At 42.9% G+C, this 24,266-nt stretch overlaps 2 protein-coding genes across 3 annotated transcripts; one reads left to right on the top strand and one right to left on the bottom strand.

Moving 5' to 3' along the window:
* The first annotated feature begins 5,487 nt into the window (after positions 1-5,487).
* LOC307245967 (uncharacterized protein) lies at positions 5,488-8,635 on the top strand. Of its 2 annotated transcripts, none has more exons than XM_080021725.1 (2): positions 5,488-6,197; positions 6,733-8,635. In XM_080021725.1, exons 1-2 carry the CDS (start codon positions 5,652-5,654, stop codon positions 6,766-6,768), a joined length of 582 nt encoding a protein of 193 aa, XP_079877851.1. In that variant the 5' UTR covers positions 5,488-5,651; the 3' UTR covers positions 6,769-8,635. The 2 variants fall into 2 exon arrangements, with proteins under 2 accessions (XP_079877851.1, XP_079877850.1); XM_080021724.1 differs by lacking the exon at positions 6,733-8,635 and adding an exon at positions 6,445-6,721.
* A 2,251-nt stretch (positions 8,636-10,886) lies between these two features.
* Positions 10,887-23,732, bottom strand: LOC307248296 (eIF5-mimic protein 2-A-like). The gene is made up of 12 exons (XM_080024649.1): positions 23,626-23,732; positions 21,426-21,499; positions 21,152-21,328; positions 18,855-18,949; positions 17,686-17,751; positions 17,289-17,424; positions 16,723-16,832; positions 15,597-15,767; positions 13,861-14,007; positions 12,725-12,863; positions 11,817-11,939; positions 10,887-11,587 (listed from the first exon to the last, which is right to left on the bottom strand). Exons 2-12 carry the CDS (start codon positions 21,487-21,489, stop codon positions 11,556-11,558), a joined length of 1,260 nt encoding a protein of 419 aa, XP_079880775.1. The 5' UTR covers positions 21,490-21,499; positions 23,626-23,732; the 3' UTR covers positions 10,887-11,555.
* Positions 23,733-24,266: the final 534 nt, after the last annotated feature.

The raw sequence follows: 24,266 nt of genomic DNA on the forward strand, positions 1-24,266 counted from the left end.
GAAATACAAAATTAAGATCCACAAGGTTTTTCCATAACATAATATGTGAAAGATAAGAAATAGGCTCTTGATATACTGGTCCTTATGAGAAGTTCAATCATTTAGCAGCTTCTCTCAGCTGCTCTGTGGAATTCTCAATTCAGATTGGCCAATAGTGGCAATCAGTTATTTCTGAATAACAGGCGACCACTTCTCCATCTGGATTCACATCCCTTGTTAAGAAGAAGAAGAAGAATCTTTAATTATCACAACACACTACAACATATGCACACACACACACACACACACACACACACACACACACACACACACTTGGATAGTTGCCAGTGAAATGAGGCCTCTGCATTTAACCCATCCTGGCTTGTCCTTCCTCCGGGGGGGGGGCAGCCAGGAGCAGTGGGCAGCATTCGTAGACCTGGTGACGAGTGTCCATCGCTGGTCAGATGATGATGGGTGCATGTTTTTGAGGGGGGTCCTTACTGACGTTAGGTGGAGGAAACCCCATGTGAGCACGGAGAGAACATGCAAACTCCACACAGAAAGGCTCCTATTCGGGAGATAACCCGCCCGGAGCACAGTGCCAACAGCCAACAGGTGGGAATCGAACCCAGGTCCTTCTTGCTGTGAGGCAGCAGTGCAATGCGGTTTTTTTACCAGTTATAAAACCATTTTGAATAAACATTCCGTCTCAGTGTATTCTATTATTGAGTGAGCAGCAGTTTAATAAGCAGGATAACGCGCAGCCAGCTGGTCATTATCGCTAAATGACCCCCTTCAGAGTGATCGCCCCGTCGGGGGTTATTGTGCGGCTGGCTGCGCGTTATCCCTGACTTATTGTTCAAATAAGCACGGTAAGGGATCAGAAGTCTGACATTCTAGTGACACCAGAAGGGACGCTGGTAGATATTTATATCCACCCCCAAAGATGGCACCGGGCACGGGGGACAGGCAGCGTGGCCCACCAGAGTGGGCACACGGAGCAAGGGTTAAGAAGACACCTGCACTGCTCACTCAGCCAGATGACTGGACACAACACCAGGAACTAAGCGTCAAAGTCAGCAGTGTACTATGTTGTCATCTTTTCATTAACAATGAGTTTCAATGATAGTGACTAATTGAATTGACCGCGTGCATTATGCAATATGAATATAAAGGTGAGCTATATACTGTGCAACAAATGTCAACATAATAGATGTTCTGTCAAATATCTGTCAAATTTCTCCTTTCTGACAGTCATCTAGAGTTTCCTAGAGGTCATAACCATATGTATATATTTAGGTATGTATGTATGTATGTATGTATGTATGTATGTATGTATGTATGTATCTATCTATCTATCTATCTATCTATCTATCTATCTATCTATCTATCTATCTATCTATCTATCTATCTATCTATCTATCTATCTATCTATCCATGTATGTATCCATCTCTGTATGTACAGTATGTATGTATATATGTATGATGTATGTATGTATATATGTATGTATGTATGTATGTATGTGTGTTTGATGTATATGTATGTATCCATGTGTCCATGTACAGTAGGTATTCATGTATCCATCGATGTGTCCATGTATGATACATACATACATACATACATACATACATACATACATACATACATACATACATACATACATTCATACATACATGCATACATACATACATACATACATACATACATACATACATACATACATACATACATACATACATACATACATACATACATACATACAGAGGTTGACACATACATGTATGGTTAGGGGTTAGGGTTAGGGTTAGGGTTAGGGTTAGGGTTAGGGTTAGGATTAGGATTAGGTATTAGTGGTTAGGGGTTATAGCTGTCTATTTGTTGGGTGGTGGGGCTTAAAGCTATCTAGCTGTTAGGGGTTATAGCTATCTAGGTGTTAGCTGTTACAGCTATCTAGTTGTTAGGGGTTAGGGGTTATGACTATCTAAGGGTTAGGGGTTATAGCTATCTAGGCGTTAGGGGTTAGGGGTTATAGCTATCTAGGTGTTATGGGTTAGGGGTTATAGCTATCTAGGTGTTAGCTGTTAGGGGTTACAGCATTTTAGGTGCTCGAGTATATAACTATCTAGGAGTTAGGGTTAGGGTTAGGGTTGGAGTTAGGGTTAGGGTTAGGGTTAGGATTAGGGTTATGGTTAGGGTTATAGCTATCTATGTGTTAGGGGTAATAGCTATCTAGGTATTAGTGGTTAGGGGTTATAGCTGTCTAGTTATTTGGTGTTAGGGCTTAAAGCTATCTAGTTGTTAGGGGTTATAACTATCTAGGTGTTAGATGTAATAGCTATCTAGTTGTTAGGGGTTAGGGGTTACAGCATTTTAGGTGCTATAGGATATAGCTATCTAGGTGTTAGGGATTATAGATATATACTGTAGGTGTTAGGGTTAAAGCTATTTATGTTTTAGGTGTTATAGCTATCTATGTGTTAGGGGTTAAAGCTAACCAGATGTTCGGTGTTTTAGCTATATAGGTGTAAGGGGGTTATAGTTTTTAAGGTGTTAGGGGTTATACAGTACATAGCTATCTAGGTGTTCGATGTTAGGTGTTATATGTAGCTATATAGGTGTTAGGGGTTAGGGTAAGGGTTAGGGTTAGGGTTTGGGTTAGGGTTATGGTTAGAGTTGGTGTTAGGGTTAGGGTTAGGGTTAAGTTTAGGGTTAGGGTAGGGTTTGGGTTAGGGTTAGGTTAGGGTTAGGGTTATGCTATCTATGTGTTAGGGGTAATAGCTATCTAGGTATTAGTGGTTAGGGGTTATAGCTGTCTAGTTGTTGGGTGGTGGGCTTAAAGCTATCTAGCTGTGAGGGGTTATAGCCATCTAGTTGTTAGGGGTTAGGGGTTATAACTATCGAGGTGTTAGGGGTTATAGCTATATAGGTGTTATGGGTTAGGTGTCATAGCTATCTCGGTGTTAGGGGTTAGGGGTTACAGCATTATAGGTGCTAGAGGATATAACTATCTAGGTGTTAGGAGTTAGGGTTAGGGTGAGGGTTAGATTAGGGTTTGGGTTAGAGCTATCAATGTGTTAGGGGTAATAGGGACGGGGACGGTAGCTCAGGAGGTAGAGCTGGTCGTCTAGTAATCTAAAGGTTGCTGGTTCAATCCCAGGCTCCTCCTGCTAGCATGCTGTAGTGTCCTTGAGCAAGACACTTAACCCCTCATTGCTCCTGATGGCTGCGTCCGTCAGTGTTTGAGCAATTGTAAGTCGCTTTGGATAAAAGCGTCTGCTAAATGACGGAATGAATGTAATAGCTATCTAGGTATTATTGGTTAGAGGTTATAGCTGTCTAGTTATTTGGTGTTAGGGCTTAAAGCTATATAGCTGTTAGGGGTTATTACTATCTAGGTGTGAGGGGTTAGGGGTTATAGCTATCTAGGTGTTCGGGGTAAGGGCTTACAGCATTTTAGGGGCTAGAGGATATAACTATCTAGGTGTTAGGGATTATAGCTATATAGTTGTAAGGGGTTAAAGCTTTCTATGTTTAAGGTGTTTTAGGTGATCTAGGTGTTAGGGGTTAAAACTAACCAGATGTTAGGTGATTTAGCTATATAGGTGTAAGGTGGTTATAGCTTTTAAGGTGTTATGGGTTATATATAGCTATCTTGGTGTTAGGTGTTAGGGGTTATAGCTATGTAGGTGTTAGGGTTTAGGGTACGTGTTAGGGTTAGGGTTATTGTTAGGGTTAGGGTTAGGATAGAGTTAGGGTTAGGGTTAGGGTTAGGGTTATAGCTATCTTTGTCTTAGGGATGATAGCTATCTAGGTATAAGTGGTTAGTGGTAATAGCTGTCTAGTTGTTGGATTGTGGGGCTTAAAGATATCTAGCTGTTAGAGGTTATAGCTGTCTTGGTTTTGGATGTTACTGCTATCTAGTTGTTGGGGGTTAGGGGTTATAACTATCTTAAGGTTAGGGGTTATAGCTATCTAGGCGTTAGGGGTTAGGAGTTACAGCATTTTAGGTGCTAAAGGATATAACTATCTAGGTGTTAGGGGTTATAGCTATATAGGCGTTAGGGGTTAGGGGTTATAGCTATCTAGGTCTTATGGGTTAGGGGTCATAGCTATCTAGGTGTTAGGGGTGACATGGTTTTAGGTGCTGGAGGATATAACTATCTAGGTGTTGGGGCTAAAGCTAACCAGATGTTAGGTGTTTTAGCTATATACTGTAGGTGTTAGTGGTTAGACGTTACTATCTAGGTGTTAGATGTTAGGGATTATAGCTTTGTAGCTGTTAGTGGTTGGGGTAAGGGTTAGGGTTATGGTTAGGGGTAGGGGTTAGGGTTAGGATTAGAGTTAGGGTTAGGGTTAGGGTTAGGTTAGGGTTAGGGTTAGGGTTAGGGTTAGGGTTAGGGTAAGGGTTATAGCTATTTTTGTGTTAGGGGTAATAGCTGTCCAGGTATTAGTGGTTAGAAGTAATATCTCTCTAGTTGTTGGATTGTGGGGCTTAAAGATATCCAGCTGTCAGGGGTTATAGCTATCTAGGTTTTAGATGTTATAGCTATCTAGTTGTTAGGGGTTAGGGGCTATAACTATCTAGGTGTTAGGGGTTAGGGGTTATAGCTATCTAGGTGTTATGGGTTAGGGGTTACAGCGTTTTAGGTGCTGGAGGATATAACTATCTAGGTGTTAGGGGTTAAAGCTAACCAGATGTTAGGTGTTTTAGCTATATACTGTAGATGTTAGGGGTTATACGTAGCTATCTAGGTGTTAGGTGTAAGGGATTATAGCTTTGTAGGTGTTAGTGGTTAGGGTAAACGTTAGGGTTAGGGTTAGGGTTAGGGTTAGGGTTAGGGTTAGGTTAGAGTTAGGGGTTAGGGTTAGGGTTAGGTTATGGTTGGGGTTAGGGTTATGGTTAGGGTTATAGCTATCTAGGTGTTAGGGTAATAGGGTTAGGGTTAGAGTTAGGGGTTAGGGTTAGGGTTAGGTTATGGTTGGGGTTAGGGTTAGGGTTAGGGTTAGGGTTAGTCAACATAAGGTAAGTATGCATGTTTGATGCATGTAAGTACGTTTGTATGTATGTATGTATGTATGCATGATGTATGTATGCATGACGTATCCATGTATCCATCTATGTTTCCATGTATGTATGTGCATTTGATGTATATATGCTGTATGTATGTATCCATGTATGTATCCTTTGCGTATCCATGTATGTATGTATGTATGTAATAATAATAATAATAATAATAATAATAATTATTATTATTATTATTATTATTATTATTATTATTATTATATATTTTTAGCCACAGCTCCCGGGCAGTGCGCGTCTCCTTCACCTCCACTCTCTCCTTCCAGCGTTCTATTTAAACCCGCGGTCTCCGCAAAGCGACAAGTGCCTTCCTCCTCCTCCTCCTCCTCCTCCTCCTCTTCCTCCTGCTCCTCCTCCTGTGGCTCCACCTGTTCCCCCTCTTCTCGGGCACGCGTGGTGGCAGCCCAGAAAGGCTCCGTCATTCCACACATGGCATGCTGACCTGATCTACAGGGGGGACGCGCGGCGCAAGCCCCCCTCGGTCACCGGATCGGCGGCAGCTGCTCCGCCGCAGGTGCTATTTTCACTCCAGCACCAAGTGATGGGTGCGAGGTCCGAGGAGCCTCCGCCGCCAGTCAGCCGGCAGCCACCATGAAGGCTGCAGGGAGCGACCGGGGCCCGGTGCCCGACGGCTCTCCGTCCGACCTGGAGGAGCTTGAGAGCGGCAGCGGCGGCGGAAGCGGCAGCGGCAGCGGCAGCGGCAGCGGCAGCGAGAGCTCCGACAACCAGTCCACGGGAGGAGGCGGCGGCGCCGGCGCGGCAGGGCCGGCGGGGAGGAGCCGAGGCGGGCTGAGGATGAGGATGAGGAGGATGCGGAGGGGAAGAGGAGGTGTCAGCAAGCAGCGGCAGGCGGCCAACGCGCGGGAGAGGGACCGCACGCACAGCGTCAACGCGGCGTTCGGCGCGCTGCGCGCTCTCATCCCCACGGAGCCCGCGGAGCGCCGCCTCTCCAAGGTGGAGACGCTGCGCCTGGCCTCCAGCTACATCGCGCACCTGGCCAACGTGCTGCTGCTCGGGGAGGCGTGCGGGGGCGGACAACCGTGCGTGGTGGGCTTCCAGAGCCTGCTGCAGGGCGGAACGGCGGCCGCCGCCCTCAGGCCCATCTGCACCTTCTGCCTCAGCGACCAGAGGAAGCTGGTGAGGGCGCAGTGTGATAGTAGTGTGCTGCTCACACACACACATATATATATATACACTGTTACTTCAATGTATTACTCAATTCAAATAATATTACATTTTCTATAATATTTTCTAAATCATTTGAGTTACATTATATGAAATATTTATAATACCAACGTTTAAGCAAGTCCACCGGCTGACAAACTGTCATTTCGGCCCCAACAGCAGATCTGTGTGTAAACACATTTAACATTTAATTCAACAGGAACATTCTATCGGAATGAGGGGACGTGGTTTGTGTCGATGACGTCTCCCCTGCACATGATCACGATAGTAACTTGTAGTTGTCTCCATAAATAGAAAGCCACCATTTGGCGCAAGCAGGTGGCCGTCGGCCACAGCCACCTGTTGTTACGTCACCACCCTCGGAACATTAGAATAAACTCGATTTTGGGGGAAGAAACAAACAACTGATGACAAGAAACCACATCGCAGGAGAGAAAAATAAGAAGGAAAGACATTTGTATCCCTCTCTGTCTCTCTCCCCCTGCAGCTCAGAGACGGAGGGAGCCACTCCGCGGACGTCTGAGCTTTAACCCGCGTGGACGTCTTGTTTACACGTGGACGGGAACGGTTGTAAATATTGGGGAAACACTGGAAACGCACTTTCCGCGTCCGATCCGCGGCGTTGCGGTGGACGTGTAACCGGAGCCCCGCGCGTCCGGTTGCAGCGGACGGGAGGGTCTATTTTTGGGACCCCACCCTGTTTACCCCCCCCCCCCTCCCCACGCCAAATCCAGCTTCTAATAAACCCCACGCACCGTCCGCTGTCACATGGTGGTGGTGGTGGTGGTGGCGGCGGTGGTCACAGCCAGATTCAAGGTCAGGGTCCCATCTTCCCAACCAGGGATTCCCAAGCTGTGGTCCGCGGGGTCCTTGCTGGGGAGCGGGGCGCAGAATTTCACACGCACGCACACACAGTAATACTGCACGACGCAGTTTGTTTTCAGATTTGCACTTTTTTCAGCGAAGTTTTTTTTTTTTTGTTTGTTTGTTTGTTTTTTTTTCCCCACGCAAGTTTGTGCGCTAGTGACGTACGATTCGCAAACGACTCGCGCGTAAACGAACTCGCCTTTGCGACGACTCGTCCGTCGGGAGCCGCCGAGGAAAAGGCTGCCAGGGCGAGGTGAAAGCCCGGGGCATTTGGCATAAGTCACATTGGATTTGAGTGACTCGCACTTGGCCTCCCGGGGAAGTAAGTCATTTTAACCGAAGAGCTGCGTTCACAGCCAGAGCCGCGCCCACTCGCTCCGTCGCTCAGAGCGTCGTCCGTCGTTGGACAAACTGAATCGGGCGAGCAGAGTGTCCGGGGGAGGGAACGACTCTTTCTACTCGGCGACTCCCCAAAAAAACCCAAACCTTGAAATAACCGAGCCTTTCATCGCTGCAGCCTGCGTGGCAGTTTATTCTCCGCGTTTTCCCTCCTCCTCCACGGCTCAGTCTGCCAGGGTTGGAGACGAGGTTTGGAAGCCCTGTCAGAAATGATAAAATGGTCCATAATAGCAAACTCTGACAGAAGTTTGATTTCATTTTTTTTTTAATTTTATTTTTTTGGTGGTGCTCCCAATTTAAATTATTATTTTTTTAAATTCTATTATTAGGAAGGTGGTACGAGCAAACTAACTATGAAGGCTGGTCTGTTTCCAAAATGTAAAATGCATGACCCCTCTACTGTTTTCTAATGGTGGAAGCTTGTTGAATTTGGGAGTTTATGTGGTTTTATTTGCATAGGCTAAGTATCTTTGGAGATGATGGTATGTTCTGCAAAATACCATTGTAACAATACACTTGTTTTCACTGAATTATGAAGCAGGTCCTAATGACTGAAGACTTATTTTGCTGCAAAATAAATGGGCAAACAAGTCAAAAGGCATCAATAGTAACATGTCACCGGGTAGTAAATGTCGACTATTTCCACATGATATTTCACCAGATCTGAGAAGGCAAGACTGAGACTTCGAAATCATTTCTATATCAACATAATTCTTTGCAGCTGCACATCAAATGTTTACTTACTTGCATCAATTGCACAAACCTTCAAACATCTATGAGCATGCCAGATGGCACTATCATCATCGTTATGCTATCATTTAAATGATATATGCATTTCAGTTCATATATATATATATATATATATATATATATATATATATTTGAGGCTTTTTTTCCCCTGGGGGAAAAAGCAATTCAGTACATTAATAAGAAAAATTTCCCGCTACCTCATGAATTACTGTATTAAGTCACAGAGATTAAGGCCTACCTCTAAATCTACTGTAATGTGAAACATTATTGTATAGATTATGTATTTGAATACATGACTATTGTATCATTTGCACATGGCTAATATCAAGAAGCTACTGAAACAAAATTATGTATTTTTGTACAATAAAACTCAATATAGAAAAAGAAGAAGAAAAAAAAAAAAAAAAAAAAAGGGACCTCAGTGTTTTCCTTGTGTGTTTGCTCATTTCATGATTTGCTTACATTTCTTTTAGATTGTTCACATGTCATTTCATTCAGCATCACTATTTTTGTTGATTACATTCAGTTTCTGGCGCAGCTTATGTGGCGGGAGACTGCAAGTCCCGCGTTGAGCTGGAGGCTCAGTCAGTGCCTCGCGATTTTCCAATACGTAGCAAAGCAGCGCCCTCTGGTGGAGGAATGTTTTTTCACAAGCGTAAAGGGTGAAAGTTGTGCTGGTCCAGCTTCAGATGTTTTGATTCAAAAGGCTTTTCACTTTATCTAGTCTGCGCACAAAACCTGAGAATAGCGTCGTGGCTTTTAACTTGATATCGTCTTGGACTAAAGATTCGGATCGGAGAGAGCTGATCAAATTCATTATGGGAGGGTTTGGCAAAAAATAACATTTGAAACAAATGCAATTTAACATAAGTTTGGGAATTTTATATATATATATATACACATATATATACACACTACTCTCAAAAAGTTAGCGATATTCGGCTTTCGAGTGAAATTTCAGGATGAACCTAAAATGCACTTTAACCTTTACAGGTGAACTTAATTTGACCTTCTCTAAACTTTTGAATGCACATGTCCAACTGTTCAATGTTTCAGTACTTTTTGCACAACTTGCTGTTCTCTCACAAGGAGCTGAACGGCAAAATTCACAACAGGTGTTTGATCCATGAATGGACCAATACATTTCCTGGTTCAATTAGAATTGGTATTTAAACAGTCCTCTTCATCATGCTGTTCACATGTTGACATCATGAGACCAAGACGACACCTAACAACTGATCAACAGCACCTCGCATTGGGAGGCTTCAAACAGGAAGTTCTCAGAGGGAAGTGGCCACTGAGCTTAGAGGTTGCAACAGAGATACAGAGACTGGAAGAGTCAGAGAAAGGCATAGAAGTGGACGTCCTTTGGCCACATCTCACACTGATGAGCGCTTCATTGTGAACAGTGCCCTGCGGAACCGGATGATGATGCCACTCAACTCCAGGCACATTTAAGGGAGGTGAGAGGCACCAAGTGTCACGTCAGAACATTCAAAACCGTTATCATCAGCGTGGTCTGCGTGCTAGACGACCTGCAAGGATACCTGACCACACCACCAGGCACAGGCATCATCTTGCACGGCCCAGGGAGCATTTACGCTGGACGAGGGACCAGTGGCTTCAGTGCTGTTCTCTGATGAAAGTCCATTCATGTTGAGCAGAAATGATGGCCGCCAACGATGTTGGAGACGTCAAGGAGAGAGCTATGCATCAGCCACCGTTGTCACCAGACGAGCCTTTGGTGGTGGTGGTGTAACAGTGTGAGCAGGTGTGTCTAGTCAATACAGAACTGCCCTACACTTTGTGAATGGTACAGTGACAAGCCCATACTACCTGAATAACATCATTAATCCAGTCATTGTGCCCTTGCATGAACAACACAGGCCTCATTTCATCTTCCTGGAGGACAATGCTCCAGCTCATGGAGGTGGCATCATTAGGGAACGGCTGCTGGAGACTGGGGCACCTCAAATGGAGTGGCCTGCACTTTCTCCAGACCTGGATCCCATAGAAAACCTATGGGATCAGCTGAGTCACCGTGTAGAGGCTCGTAACTCTGTGCCCCAGAACCTCAATGACCTGAGGGCCCTTCAAGAAGAGTGGGGGGCCAGGCCTCAGCAGACAATAAGTCGACTTGTGAACAGCATGAGACGTCGTTGTCAAGCTGTAATTGATGCTCAAGGGCACATGACAAGTTATTGAGACATTGACATTTTTTGTTGTGGTAAACCCACCACTGTTGTTGGCTTTTGTTTCAATCAATTGTTTGAGAAGAGGAAATCACCATTGCATGCTTCTACTTAAATGCCCTACTTTCAAGATATAATAATCACTGTAGCGTCAACTTTTTACATTTTCCATAAATTTCACCCGAAAGCCAAATCTCCCTAACTTTTTTAGTATACAGACATACACCTCTCCAAGTTTAACATTTTAAAGACCGACTACTACACTAACATCAGATTAAGTTTGATAGTTTTACTCCCACAGGGCAAGCCCTCAAGTCAGGCTCAATGTTTTCTTGTGGCTTGAGATCACCTTATACAAAACGCCAAAGTTTCTTTATGTTTTGCGCGTGCGTCCCCCTTTCGTCCAGGAAGGAATCACAGAAGATCGTAAAAAAACATTTCAATAATCTTTATTCCATAAAAAGTCAATTGGTTTATATCAGATTAAAGTAAGTAAGAAACAAATACTCTATGATCTGGCGAGGCATCTCAGATGGGCACGGCAGAGGGTTCACCCATCAGCTTGAACAGTTTTACCCAATGTGGAGGAAAATAAACAAAACGCTAAATTCAGGATAGCAAAATACAAGGGCAGAGATGGAAAGAAATACGGCCTTTGGCAAAAAAAGAAAAAAAAAAAAAAAAAGAAAGTTTTACAACATAGTGACTCTTCCAGGCGGCGAGAAGGCGGTCTGCAACTTTAACCAATTTGGGGGAGGCTGCCGTTTCATGAGGAATGTTGTGCATCTGTAGTACACAAGGCTACACCGAGATGGAAAAGGAGGGGGAGGGATATTTGCCAAATTCTGCGACGTCTGGTTGTGAGTCGGTAAAGATTTGAGGTTCAACTCACAAGCCGTGCGCATAGCAGCTCTAAGGAATCACCAGCTCGGGGATCTGATGAAGCCCTTTTTAAACTGTTAGGGGGTCAAAGCAGTAACAGGAGGCAGAAGAGAGGAGGAGGAGGAGGAGGAGGAGGAGGAGGGAGGTATTCTACTGCTCCTGCTGCCATTTCGTTAAAAAAACAGCAAAACAAGAGAAGCACATGGAGCGGCGGGAGGTCTCAGTCCGCCTCCTCTTCCTCAGACTCGGATTCTAGAGAGAGGGAAAACAATGTTAGTCGCGGTAAAGTACACCCACACCGTCCTCGTGTACTCGTTAGTACATGACCGCACCTGTGCACTTGTTTCTGATTTGGCTCAATTAAAAAATATAATAATACTCGAGTACAGAGGCGTCAAACCGTCTATATTTGGTATACTTTCGAGCATCATTCAACCTAAAAACAGTGTATACACACACAAAACACTCTCCCCATGCTCACCTTCCTCTGCGTTTTTCAGCCACTCCACAAACTTCTTCATCTGCTCGAGGAAGACGCTCTTCCCCTTAGCGACGTGAGCCTCCGTGTACCACTTCAGAATGGCCTCCTCGCTCAGCACGTCCGCTGCGGCCGGGGAGAGAAAGCAGCGTAAGCTGGGTTTACACATTTTAAAGACACGGTGAACAGCCGGAACGCGGCCCGGAGCAGCGGCGCCCGGGGACCGGTTACAAATGTCCATCGCATTGCAAAATATGTCTGAGAAAAGGGAGAGCGCTCCGTGTTGGATGGCACCACGGAGCATTTTGCTCCGCTGGACATTTACTGTTTTCTAGGATTTGAGAATTTAAAAACTTCCCTCATATGGTTTTTGCAACATGCGCGTGAAATAAAAACGCACCCAATTCACTAATACAGAGTATTACAGTATATGACGAAACCCAACGTTAATAATGCAATTATTCTACAGACACAACTTACTCATTTAGTTTGAATTGCCCTCGGTTGCCATTTTGGGCAACAGTCACAGCTAAATACTTTTAGAGGTGCCACGTTGAGTGAGCAGCTCGGTTGAGGCAAACGAACCGACGACGCAAATCTCAGTGTTCTAAAAGGGCTCTACTGCAACAGGAAGACATGTTTTTTAGGGTAAAGGCCATTTATGGACAGAATGAATCCCACAGTTCATCACAATGTTGTATGAACCATTAACCTCGAAGGGTACATGTCAATTTCCTTCATGTTTAATGGTTTGTTTGTTTTTATCTTTTTTTTTTTTTTTTTTAAAAAGCCAAGCGTACATTTCCATTTCAAAGCAGCATACGACATCTAACTCAGCATTTCCCGTACAATAGAAAATCTGGATTTGAGAAAAACAAAAAGGCTTCGGAGCCAGAATTAAAGTCACTGACCTTTGTAGAGCAGCACGACGATCTTCTGGAAGGCCTTCATGAAGTGGATGTTGTCATAGCAGTACTCCTGCACCTTGAGCAGCAGGCTGAGCTCGGACAGACCCTGGGAGGTGAAGGCCTTCAGCAGAGGACTGTATTGCTGAACACAGCGAGGGAGGAAGGCGAGGTTAACACCGCTTTCCTTTCACAGTGCCCCCCCCCCCCCTCCAGGAAGACGTAATTATTGTTTTATCGTGATCAAAGTCTGGGATGGCGGCAGTCAGGAGTCACGACTTATTGGTGTAGGTCCTCCAGCGAAATATTCCCCCCAAAAATAGAAACCTTTTAATTCAAAAACAAAACGTGATAATGGAAAAATAATGAAGAACGAAAAGAAACTAAATATGTATGTCCTTAAAGGACTGGTAAACTAGTGAAATTAAGATGGCCACTATCACTTATTTCCTCATTCATTTTGGATCATGAACGTAGTCCTGCAACGGTCCAAGCCACTCCCTCTCAAGGCATGAATTGTTGCCCCGGCTCCACACGTTTCCACTATCAATGCCCAGTGCCATTTGTTCTTAACTCCTTTCTCAACTAAGGCCGTATCTTCGCCAGGTTCCATAAGCTGCGTTGCCATTTTTGAGCCATGCAGCAGGTAACATGCTAACACCACAACGGCGCTACAGCCATAGAAAGCAGCTAACTGTTCATAGGATTACAAAAAGAACTGCGTTACTCTCATACCATTGGAAGGTAAAATACCAGTTTGCTCAACATGATTGGATAAACTGCATCCAAAACAAAACCCCACGTGGAGTGAGTCCCCCCCTCCCCACCGAGAACAGTTTGTGAATCTAAAACGGCCACACACCGGAAATCAGGCACAGCGCCTGAGAACTTTTAAGCCCTGAATACAGGCAGAAGACCAAGGGCATGAATTACTTCCTCTGTTTGGCCAAGTCACTCCTCTACACGTCTTTAAAGAGGGCCAGCCGCTCCAAATCGTCTTCACAACGCAAATAAATTGAGTTGCTCTTATAAAAACAAATACACCCCACACACACACACACACACACACACACACACAAAATAGATGTCATACGCCCATTTCCACTTCTCAGCCACCGGAGTCCATCTCGTTGTCTCTGTACCTTTAAGTGTCTGATGGCTTGTTCGGTGACGAGCTCTTCCTTTTTGTTCCACTCAACGCAGCTCATCACGCTGCTCCAGATGATGCTGATCATGGTCTGCTCTGAGAGGTTGGATTTCTTCATCTCCTCGCGGGTGTAGACGATGATCTGTAGAGCGCCGCAGGTTTAGGTTACGCTCGCCCAAAATCAGGAAAACAAAAAGCTCATCCATTTTGGACATCTACAGGTTGTGTCTCTAAAAGGATCTTCAGCAGCACCATCTAGTGTTATCAAAGCTCTATAGTGTTTATACAGTTTAGACGTGAGCTACAGTGTTCCTGGGACTTGACCTGCCAGGCGTTGGCATCTCCAGAGGAAGGCTGTAGATCACCATGGCTAAATGTACATTGGTCTAATTACTGAATATCACTTCTCAGCAAACTTTTCAGCGTAGCGACCAGTTTGTCGTTCTTAAACTTCTGAGATGTGGGCATAAGGCCATTAGGGACCTCTTGGTTTTAAACGGTTAAGACCTGAACTATATGCAGTCCCGCCAACCATGGGAAAATATTTGTAGAACAGTGTAAGAGGGAGTCTACGTGGCGTTTGAGTTACTGCAGCTAAATGACTCCATAAGTTATTCACACCGTAGCTGTCTGGTAACCAGGATGATCACATTGTATGCCAGCTACTATGGCTAATCAAATACAGTATACTAATTCATGTCATTAGGATATACCTCTTGAAATGTGATCGGATCTCCCTCACGTTATAGCACATCTGCAAGTACGGACTGTGGCTGCAATTTTGTATTTACCACAATAGTGAGATTGCTGATTTTGACACTGTTTATTATTGACTATGGAACAATGGTAGAACATGGAACAGTCACTGAGTTCCAATAAAAAGTCACCGGGTCTCAGTATAATGCAACCTTTGACCCTCACTGAGTTTTAGTATAACAACATATAATAAACATGGGAATGTCTGGTTCAAACTTCAAATGAAAGTCTCTAACTTGCAAGTGCAAATATAATTATATTTATATGGTACTTCCTGTTCCAAAATAAATTGCAATCATTGCAAAAAAAAAAAAAAAAAAGAAGTAATAAATGACCGATCTTTCTCGCTCTCATTCACTGAAGTCACTGAGCATTAAACCAACTGAATTAAATGGAACCACTTGTTTTACTGAGTGACTCGTCCAGAAGTCTCAAAAAAGAGTCAAACTTTTCATCGCGATCTGAGCTTGTGCACTCTGAACAACCAGAACAGATGCATTAATACACAGTCTGCACAATTTTGGAATATTGTCAGGCGATAAAATATTAAATTATATTTTAATATTTAATATTATAAAATATCTATTAAACACTTTATAATGTTTAAATTACGGCTACATTTTTGTGCTTATTACTCCTCCACTTCCCATTTTCCCCCCAGCAATGCAGCGTCTGTGGATAATAAAGTACAGTTGCGCTGCGTATCAGTGAATGTTGAGTGAGAGGGACGACAGGGAGGGCTTACAGAACCACAGGTCGCAGCATCTGATACAATATGAGGGATGTCGTTGAAATTGCCAATGAATGTATGATATGATTCCTGTTATCACAATTATTTTTTAATTGTGTAGTTTCAGCTGGTGTGTGGAGTTCTGAGGATTTGGTTGCAGTACGGTTTTGCTTGCTGGGTAAAAATTGGTTAACAAAAAAAGCCAACTTCTACCCCACCTCTCCTGGGGTCCTACCCGATCTCACCTCTTTCTGCGGCTCGCTGCTGGACATCATCTGCTGGAGCTCCTTCTGGAGCTCTTTGCGGGCCCCGATGGACTGCTGGTTCCGGGCAAAGTCGGACAGCTCCTTCAGCCCGGCATCAGTAAAGTATTTAGAAAAATGCTCGCAGCTCCGCTTGTTGGCAGGGAAGAGTTCCTTTAAAAAAAGAATGAATACAATTTCTTAAGATACAGAACAGGGTGCATACAGTACATTTCATGGTTTAGAATATACAGGGTTATTTCCCCACTTGTCAGATACTTGCTACTATCAGCTCATTTACTATATTCATATAAAAAAAATTATAGACAAAATATTCACACAATTGAAGGATCTGCCTTTCTGAGCACTTTTCCTGCTGAAAGAGTAATCCACGTGCAGATTTCAAAAAATCTGTCATCCGATGGATGACAGATTTTTGGGTCCGATGCTGTTCCTCATTTTGGAGAGTCCTAGCCCACCGATTACAGATGTTTTGACAGACATTGTCGAAAAAGTGCAAATTCTTGAAATCAATTTGAAAAACTTCAATTAAATTAAAAATTCCATATTTGAGAACCTTTCACTTATTACCAAACAAAATAAACACAAAGATCTTCGTGATAGATTAAAAAAAGAAAACGTAAAAAGTAAAAGATAACATTTTCCATTTTCCATCACTTTCGAAACAAATTAATTTGGAGATTCCTATTAAGGCCACATCGCTCCCTACTTGGAGAGCCTGTCTGAACGCAGGCATAAACAAATAGGGATGCATTTATAATGCCTAGTCTGACTTATTTTGGTGAGTAACTTAAAAGTAGTGTGAAACAGATTAGTACGGGATAAATAATGTTTTCTGTTCATTATACTTATAGAGAAATCAGGACATATCGGCTGCATAACTGCCGATCCCGATGTGTGGTCAGAAAGAAACGTAAGTAGCCATCAGCTGCAATATTTAACACTGGTGGAAAAATGGGTTGTTTGGCGTTAACCCCTGGACAACTAACATGGCGGCGATAGCAATGATGCCATCTGAATTTCACCTAGAGCTAGCCAAATATGATTAAACTATATATTTGTAAAGATTACAAAACACGTAACACGAGGCCAAGCCGAGGCAGCATACCATCAGCCTGTTGTCCATGCCGACTTTGCGGAGACTGCCGGCGACAGAGTTGATGTCCCTCTCGTTGATCCAGGCCTTGAAGAGTTTGACAGCAAAAGCTGCGGACACTCCTGCACAAAGGAAACAAAAAGGGTCACTCACCGTCCTACACGACCACAACAATGAGGGATGGGATTCAACGTGGAAACCAGAGGATTCAAAACATATTTACGAATAATTAAATAAATGCAACCATCCAAAAATAAGTAAAGCCATAAGCACACGCGTCTTTCAATAGCCTGTTATGGTGAGCGTGGAGTTTTAAGTGTTCCCATTTTAGAAAAGTAATTTAAGTTAAATGAAAGCAACTCTTGTGTATTGTTATACCTAAAAGCAGTATTCCCAATTTGAGGCCTGGATATTTACAGGAACCCTTACTTGGATTGAACAATTCACAGTGGGGGTAATTCTGCTCTTCAACATAAAGATGTATTTTGTGCTCTTTTTCAAGTAACCAATAAAAAAAAATAAAAAGAGGACACTGCACATGGCTCTTCACTTGCTATGAATGTTATACACATTCTCACCCTCTTTGACAAGGTTCTCGTTGAAGAGGCTGTTCAGGATGGACGCTGATATGTTGCCGTTGGCCAGAAGGATGCCGGCCAGCATGGCCAGTTTGTTGCGCTCCGACTCAGTGAAGCCCTTCAGGAACAGCAGCAACTGCACGGAGAGGACGTCAAGAAACAAGGGAAATTTGAAAACAATAATAAAAAAAAGGGAAACGACTCGCAGACAGATGCATCCAATAGAACTACCACCGATAAAGGCTATTATTCTCTCTCTCACACACACACACACACACACACACACACACACACACACACACACACACACACACACACACCCCCCCCCCCCCCCCCCCCCGGAGTGGACGACGAGTCCTGACAAGTTTCAAAGTCGCTGTTGGATGTCTGAACGCACCTTCTTTATCTCCTCTTCAAAGCCTTTCTCCAGGTACTTGTAGCGCCGGATCAGCTTGTTAAAAACCTGGGAGAAAAATAGTTTTTGTGATAAAAGTTAAATACTTGTGCTTGCTTCTTAAACCTCTGAGCGGTATTAATGCATTTGATATTCTCTTCTTGGTTTGATAGAAGTTTTGAGAAACTGTTTAACCACTTAAAAAGCCCAATGAACAGATGGCAGACAGTCTTGTCTCCAATATGTACAGTAGGAGCCACTTGAAGAGGGCTGTCCCAGCCGGTTGACAGCCGAATTGCAACCAGCTTCCAGCCGACCACCACGCAGCTCCCAATCGGCGGAATTTCCCCTCCCTCTCATGTGTCCTGACAGGGCGTGTTTAATTTCAACTGTAAACACGCCCATTCATTCACCTGCAGTGTGTCAAAATGAGATGGCTCTCACTCCACACACAATCACATTTCAGAGTGAGATTTCAGATTTTCACCCCTAACCCCTTTACCTGAGATATTGTCCTTTGAACCCTGATCAGAAGTCATCTTTCAAAGTTCAATAATTTTTTTGTCATATGAAGGAGAACATGTCTTAATGCATTATTTTAATCTTCATGTTCCGCAGCTTTTTCATTTAAAAATGGAAGCAGTATTTTTATTTACATTTTTGAAATTACAAAGTTCAATAGCTTTGAAATAAAGCACTCAAACTACGTAATTATAGTTTCAAGTTTATAGTCAAATACTTGATAACAATGCAAGCATCATTACCGGTAATGACACTCTTATTCTCAGAGCCAACTCAACTTCACATAATACGTAAAAAAAAAAAGGGTATAGTTGTGATTAAAATAAAACTGTATCTAAAAACAGAATTTAAAGAGTATTTAAACAGGTAACTTTTAAATAATTTAAAAACCTAAAATGGAAATTAGTGTAGTATAAGTAATATGAAAGTATTTACCTCAAAGAAAAAAAGACGCCTTCAAACACTATTCTTTGTTGTGTGTAGAGTGTCCCATCTCTTTTCAGCTGGTGTGCTTTGTCAGTTATATTTTCTTTAAATGTATTATCTTGATTTTTTTTTTAGGCATGAATTCATCATACAGCACTTGGGGAAATATTTATCATTTTAAATCAATACATTTGATGGGACAGCTCGTGGCTGGAGGGCCTTACCTGAGCGTATGCTTGCATGGTCTCCAGGTCTTCTTGCGCCGTGAAGAGGCAGAACTCTGTGCGGGTCATGTCATCAGATAGTGTGCCCCCTGGAGCTGGATTTAGAAGATTACTTTCAAAAACATTGTAACCAAAGATTCTGCAGGACCGATTAAAGTACCAATCATTATTAGACCAGAGGAATTTGTTAGGGGCATAAAATTTAGTTTGGCGAATTCTCCAGCAGCAATTAAATAGAGAACCATCGCTGAGGGACGATTGTGACCATTCAAGGTCTAAACCAGTGGTGTAACGGAACGTAGTTGATCCGTACGGTTCGGCACACATGTGAACCGTGGATCAATTGCAAAACTGAATCATTGTGAAATAGTTTTATTCTGAAGCGCAATCATTACTTTAAAAATTGAACACGATACATATTTGATTTAAATTCAGTAACTGGGGTTGAATCTAATCTTTTTTTCATTCACTACCATGTTAAAAGGAAGAAGGTTTTAACGTGTGCATCATATTACACTTAATTAAACAATTGAGAATTTAATATATTTTAAGATTTTATTTAAACATTGGAAAACTTGAATGTTGTTTAAGAGCATGGGCAAGAGTTCCTTGCTTTTAGTGTTTTACAGAACAAATGGAAAGCAAAGTTACAATTGTCCCCCCCCTTTTTTTTTGGTGATCCGGTCGATAATTGCGCCCGCGCAGGTAAAAGAAATGACTTTGGTTTAAAAAAAAAAAAATTGACAGTGTATTGATCGACCTCAGGCAGCTGAAGAAATTGCGGGTCTTGGTGAGGATACTCAAGTCCTTCTAACTCTGGAGCAGTGGAGAGCATCCTGACAGGTGACACTACTGCCTGGTTTGGGAACTGTACTGCTCAGGACAGGTGGGCCCTGCAGAGGGTGGTGCGCTCAGCCCAACGTACCACTGGAACTACCCTCCCCTCCCTGCAGGATTTATACACCAGGAGGTGTAGTAGCCACACAGCAAGACTGAGACGGACTTTCTTCCCTCAAGCCATAAGAACTGTCAATCTTCTACGCGCGCGGCAAAAAAAAAAAAAAAAAAAAAATGCTAGAAACCATAGAATAGTGGCTTTCCGTTTTAGAATAATATGATATTTATGAAATTAGGTTAGATTTGGCATTTAGTTAGACTTTGCATTTGTTATCTCTGTCTTTCCAAACCAACACCCATTTGTCATGTCATTGGATTCGCGGCTCCCGGATCCACATCCTTCCAGTCAGAGCCTAGCCTGCGTCTTACGTCTTACAACCTTTTCATTTTACTTACGGTTACAGTGACAAACACACCCCCGCACCAAGTTACCACACAACAGCCACGCAGTCTTCCTAGACGAAGGTATGTTTCCAATGAATTTGCATTAATTTATTGCCGTGCATGCGCAGTGCATGCAGTCCATAAGCTGGTAAGCTGTATGTAATGTGGCGTTCCCCTGCCAGGTGTGATGTATGTAGTTTGTAGAGATATGTCTGACGATGTAAATATCACATTTCCTTACACTTGTTTTATTCGTTTTTACAGTATGAGTGCACCTCTACAAGCAGCCACAGAAAATCATCTTGCATACACCAGCAAGCAGGCCAAGTCTCTCTCTCCCCCTCCCTCCCTCCCCTAAAACCATCTTATTTGGATTTTTTGTATATAATGACGTTTTCAATACGCCTTTCAAAACCAAAAACACTTCCTACGTTGCTTACACTCCTCACTCCCACAAGCCTACAGCCTCGTTCCTTTGTCTGAGTCTGACAGAGAGAGGGCCCAGCCTGCTGCAGATCCACACCTCTAATGAATTTTCAGGTCATTAGCTAATGGCTCCTCTCACACCGTGGGTCAACTGAAATAAAGTTGTGAACAGCTGTGATAAAACCTTGTTTTTACTTATTTAGACGGCGGAATTGATCGACTATTTTGACCTTGAATATATACCCAACACCTTGATGAACAACTTTCGTATGATCAAAGTTTGTCAATATATTCTTGTGTGTGCTATAACATTTCTGGCAGCAACAGAAAATACCAAACCTACTCTTTATATCTTGTGTGTTTTAGATCTATCTAAAAGCTGCTTAATGATACTGACCAAACTATTGATGACATATCAATGTAGCTCTGATTTTCCTTCATATAGATAAATCAACCACTTTGGAGTAAGAGTGTGTTAAGTTGATTATATTTAGATAAATATCAGACGACACCAAAATAACAACGCTTCTTTGAATCCAGCTTGGACTTCAGATGGATAAAGAAACATGTGCATGGGAAAGAGCACTCACCCAGCATTCCGCCAGCCACCAGGATGTCAAAGAGTGTCTCTGCATAGCGGCGATAGTCGAGCTTGGCACCAGAGGCGTCAAGGAACTTCGCGACGGCTTCCAAATCAGTGCCAGTTTGATTCAAGCCTTGAACGATACTTTCTTGGAACTGAGTAGGGTCAAACCTCTCCTTTTCATCTGTCGGGGTGGGGGGCAGAGGGGGAGCCAGTTAGCCGCTTCGCTTAGCTGTTCATATCCATTGACACTTATGCATGGGGGCGGCGGTTAAACTTACCTCTTTTCCTAGTTTTGAAACGCTGGCCGGTAAGCGTTGGCTTCTGCTGCTTCTGATTATTCATAAAAGACACCCTGAAAGAGATTTCAATCCACGATTTAATTGCTCAGGGACTGCTTGAGATTTATTCTGACAAATGTAATGGAGGAGTCATCAACAGTAACCAGAAGTAACAGGTTTACTGCATTTCCAATAGTGCTGGGCAATACAATTCCCGATGTTTTATTTTTATATCTGTCAAAATGAAATAAACTTGTTAATTTTTTCCACCGATTTTCTTGTTTATAGAAGTGTTTGGCAACAAAAAGCCAATCAATTCGGATGATCTTAAGGTGACATTCACCTCCAGCCAATTGCTTTTGTCGATATAGAATGAAGCCACGCCCAGGTAGGTAGCACTTGCAAACACACCAAAATTAGCAACTCTGAGAAGGAGATAGCTGATGTACCGTTAACAAATAAGGGCCATATACATTGATAGCTTGCCGTTTTTTCCTGGGTATTTTAAGTTCCGACCCAAAGCAGACTGTCGACGAGACATGCCGACAAAAAATGGCAACAACGAAAACTTGGATTTATTTAGATTTAGGCTGTCTTGCCATAATTATTTTTATCTACATTTTATTTAAGTGAAATGTTAATTAAGCAGCTGCTTAAAGCTGCAGAATTTTTTATTTTAATGTGATATCATTATCGAATGGTATGAAATATTTTATTGTGATACATTTTTTGGCCATATTGCAGAGCAATAATTTCCAGTGAATGTCTGTCAGTTACACACTGTTGTTTGGGATGCTTATATCTATACAAACAGGAATTATTTATCTCATCACATTGTAGTTGAAATTGAATCCTTCCGTCTTTTAATGGGAGAATTTAGTAGCCATGGAATACATTATGGAAAATATCTGAGATTATCAGGGTTCATTCAAGGAAATTTAATTCCACACTTTAAGCACAACCATTATAATAAACTTCCCATGTGATCTTTATTAATTACAACAAATCCTAGTCTCATTGTCGGGTTGTATTAATCTCACTGTCATCGACTAGTCACCATTGTCTTCGGTATTTGCAACTGATTTAATAGATTGCTGGATTATTCACGTTTCCCTGCCCATTAAATAACAAAAGCAGAGGTAATATCATAGGATCTTTTGTCAAGGACTTTTCAAGCACTTCAGCACAAAATGGGCCATTTAAGATAACCCAGAACTCAAACTTCTGAGGGTGAAATTCAAGCACCTCAAGGACCTGGTAAGAACCCTGGATCAACCCTATGATCTAAAGAAAACACCTCTGCCACAACTGCAATTTAGACACTGTAGAGTTCAAGCCCCCAGAGACACGTTAGAACATTGTGAATGGTTTGAATTTGGCCAAAAAAAAAAAAAAAAAAAAAAAAATTGACGTGAAATACTTAAAGACTCCATGGAAATATTCACTTCATACTTAATAAAATAAAAACGTAATAAGATAAAGGTTAATATCACTATAATAGTGTTAAACTCTTCCATTATATCCGTGCCCGTTTAATAGGCGTCACATTCATATTCATTCTGTACAGAATATCTGATGTACATTCAAATCAAAGCTAGCAGCCACCCTGCCTCCTAGCCCTGCCATGGCCTTTCCGTGTAAAAAAAAACACATTTTGTACATTTTTGAGTTTAAGGTTGTTTTGCTAATTCTCTGTAGGACAACGCACCAACCCCCGTCGACAGTTTTTCCTAATATGTGAAATTGAACTTTTCCGACAGAACAGGTTGTGATTTCTTGGCCAACTAAGTACCAACTTTAGTGCTGATGCACAAGGCCTGGCCATGCGCCGGGCAGCAATTGTTAGCATGCTAGCCGGGCCTGGGGCCTTTTGACCAAATACACCATCCAACCGGTGGCAGCTGAAAAGCGAGGAGACCGCGGAGTCCACCTGAAAAGCAGCCCGACACAGCGGCCCGTAAAGCGGCTGGATGGGCACACATAACTACGTGAGCCGGCAAACGGCAATGCTATATGCTAACTATCGTTAGCATGCAGCTAATTTAATCAAGCGCTGGCTCTCCGTGGACATTTTTGACAATTTAAAGGCAGAAACAACCGCTCTCGCCGCCTCAAACCTATAGATTCGCGTCAAACAACGCGTCGATGAACCGGGGCGCGCTCCGCGGGGCGGCGGGATGGTGGGACGAGAGGCTCTCACCGAAATGAAGGCTGATAAAATACGGTGGGTGGCAGGGAACTCAGGCTGGCTCTCAGGTGTGACTGTGTCGCGGCCCGAACAAAGAGACACGCCGTCCGAGGGGCGGCCTCTTCAGGCCCCGGGACGCTCAGCAGCGCCGCCTGCGGTCGGCGGAGCGGGGAGGGGAAGGCGGAGGAACCGTCACTAATCACGCGAACCACTGGGTGTGCGGAATGCAAGAGATGCAATAAAACATGGGAAAAGGGGTAGAACGTATACTACAATACACAAATGAAAAACAAACTCACTGGAATAGCTTTCTTTACTCATAATGGAATACTTGTGCATTTTGCAGATGAATGAAGCATAATTTACCTGTGATTCTAATGTATTATATACATAATACACACACACTACATATACTAATTTATTGTTATGAATTATTATTATTATTATTATTATTATTATTATTATTATTATTATTATTATTATTATTATGTTTTATCATGTACAGAAATAAGATAATAAGATAAGATAAAAAAATACTTTATTATCACCAAATGGAAATTCCAGTGTTGCAGAAGCATTGACATACACGTCAACGGCAGGCAAACGGCAGTGGGCCCAGAGAGGCGCTCGCCGCGGGTGTGAGACGGGCCGAT

The sequence above is a fragment of the Zeus faber genome (genome assembly GCF_960531495.2).
Source record: "Zeus faber genome assembly, chromosome: 2".
NCBI lineage: Eukaryota > Metazoa > Chordata > Actinopteri > Zeiformes > Zeidae > Zeus > Zeus faber.

Bases quoted from the DNA above. Each gene is read 5' to 3' on its own strand.
- LOC307245967 (XM_080021724.1), top strand. From the start codon at position 5,652: ATGAAGGCTGCAGGGAGCGACCGGGGCCCGGTGCCCGACGGCTCTCCG. The intron at 6,198-6,444 runs GTGAGGGCGCAG...TTAATTCAACAG, and splicing joins TCAGCGACCAGAGGAAGCTG to GAACATTCTATCGGAATGAG.
- LOC307248296 (XM_080024649.1), bottom strand. From the start codon at position 21,489: ATGAATAATCAGAAGCAGCAGAAGCCAACGCTTACCGGCCAGCGTTTC. The intron at 18,950-21,151 runs GTGAGTGCTCTT...TTCTAAATCCAG, and splicing joins GGTGGCTGGCGGAATGCTGG to CTCCAGGGGGCACACTATCT. The intron at 15,768-16,722 runs GTATGCTGCCTC...CTTTTTTTAAAG, and splicing joins GCATGGACAACAGGCTGATG to GAACTCTTCCCTGCCAACAA.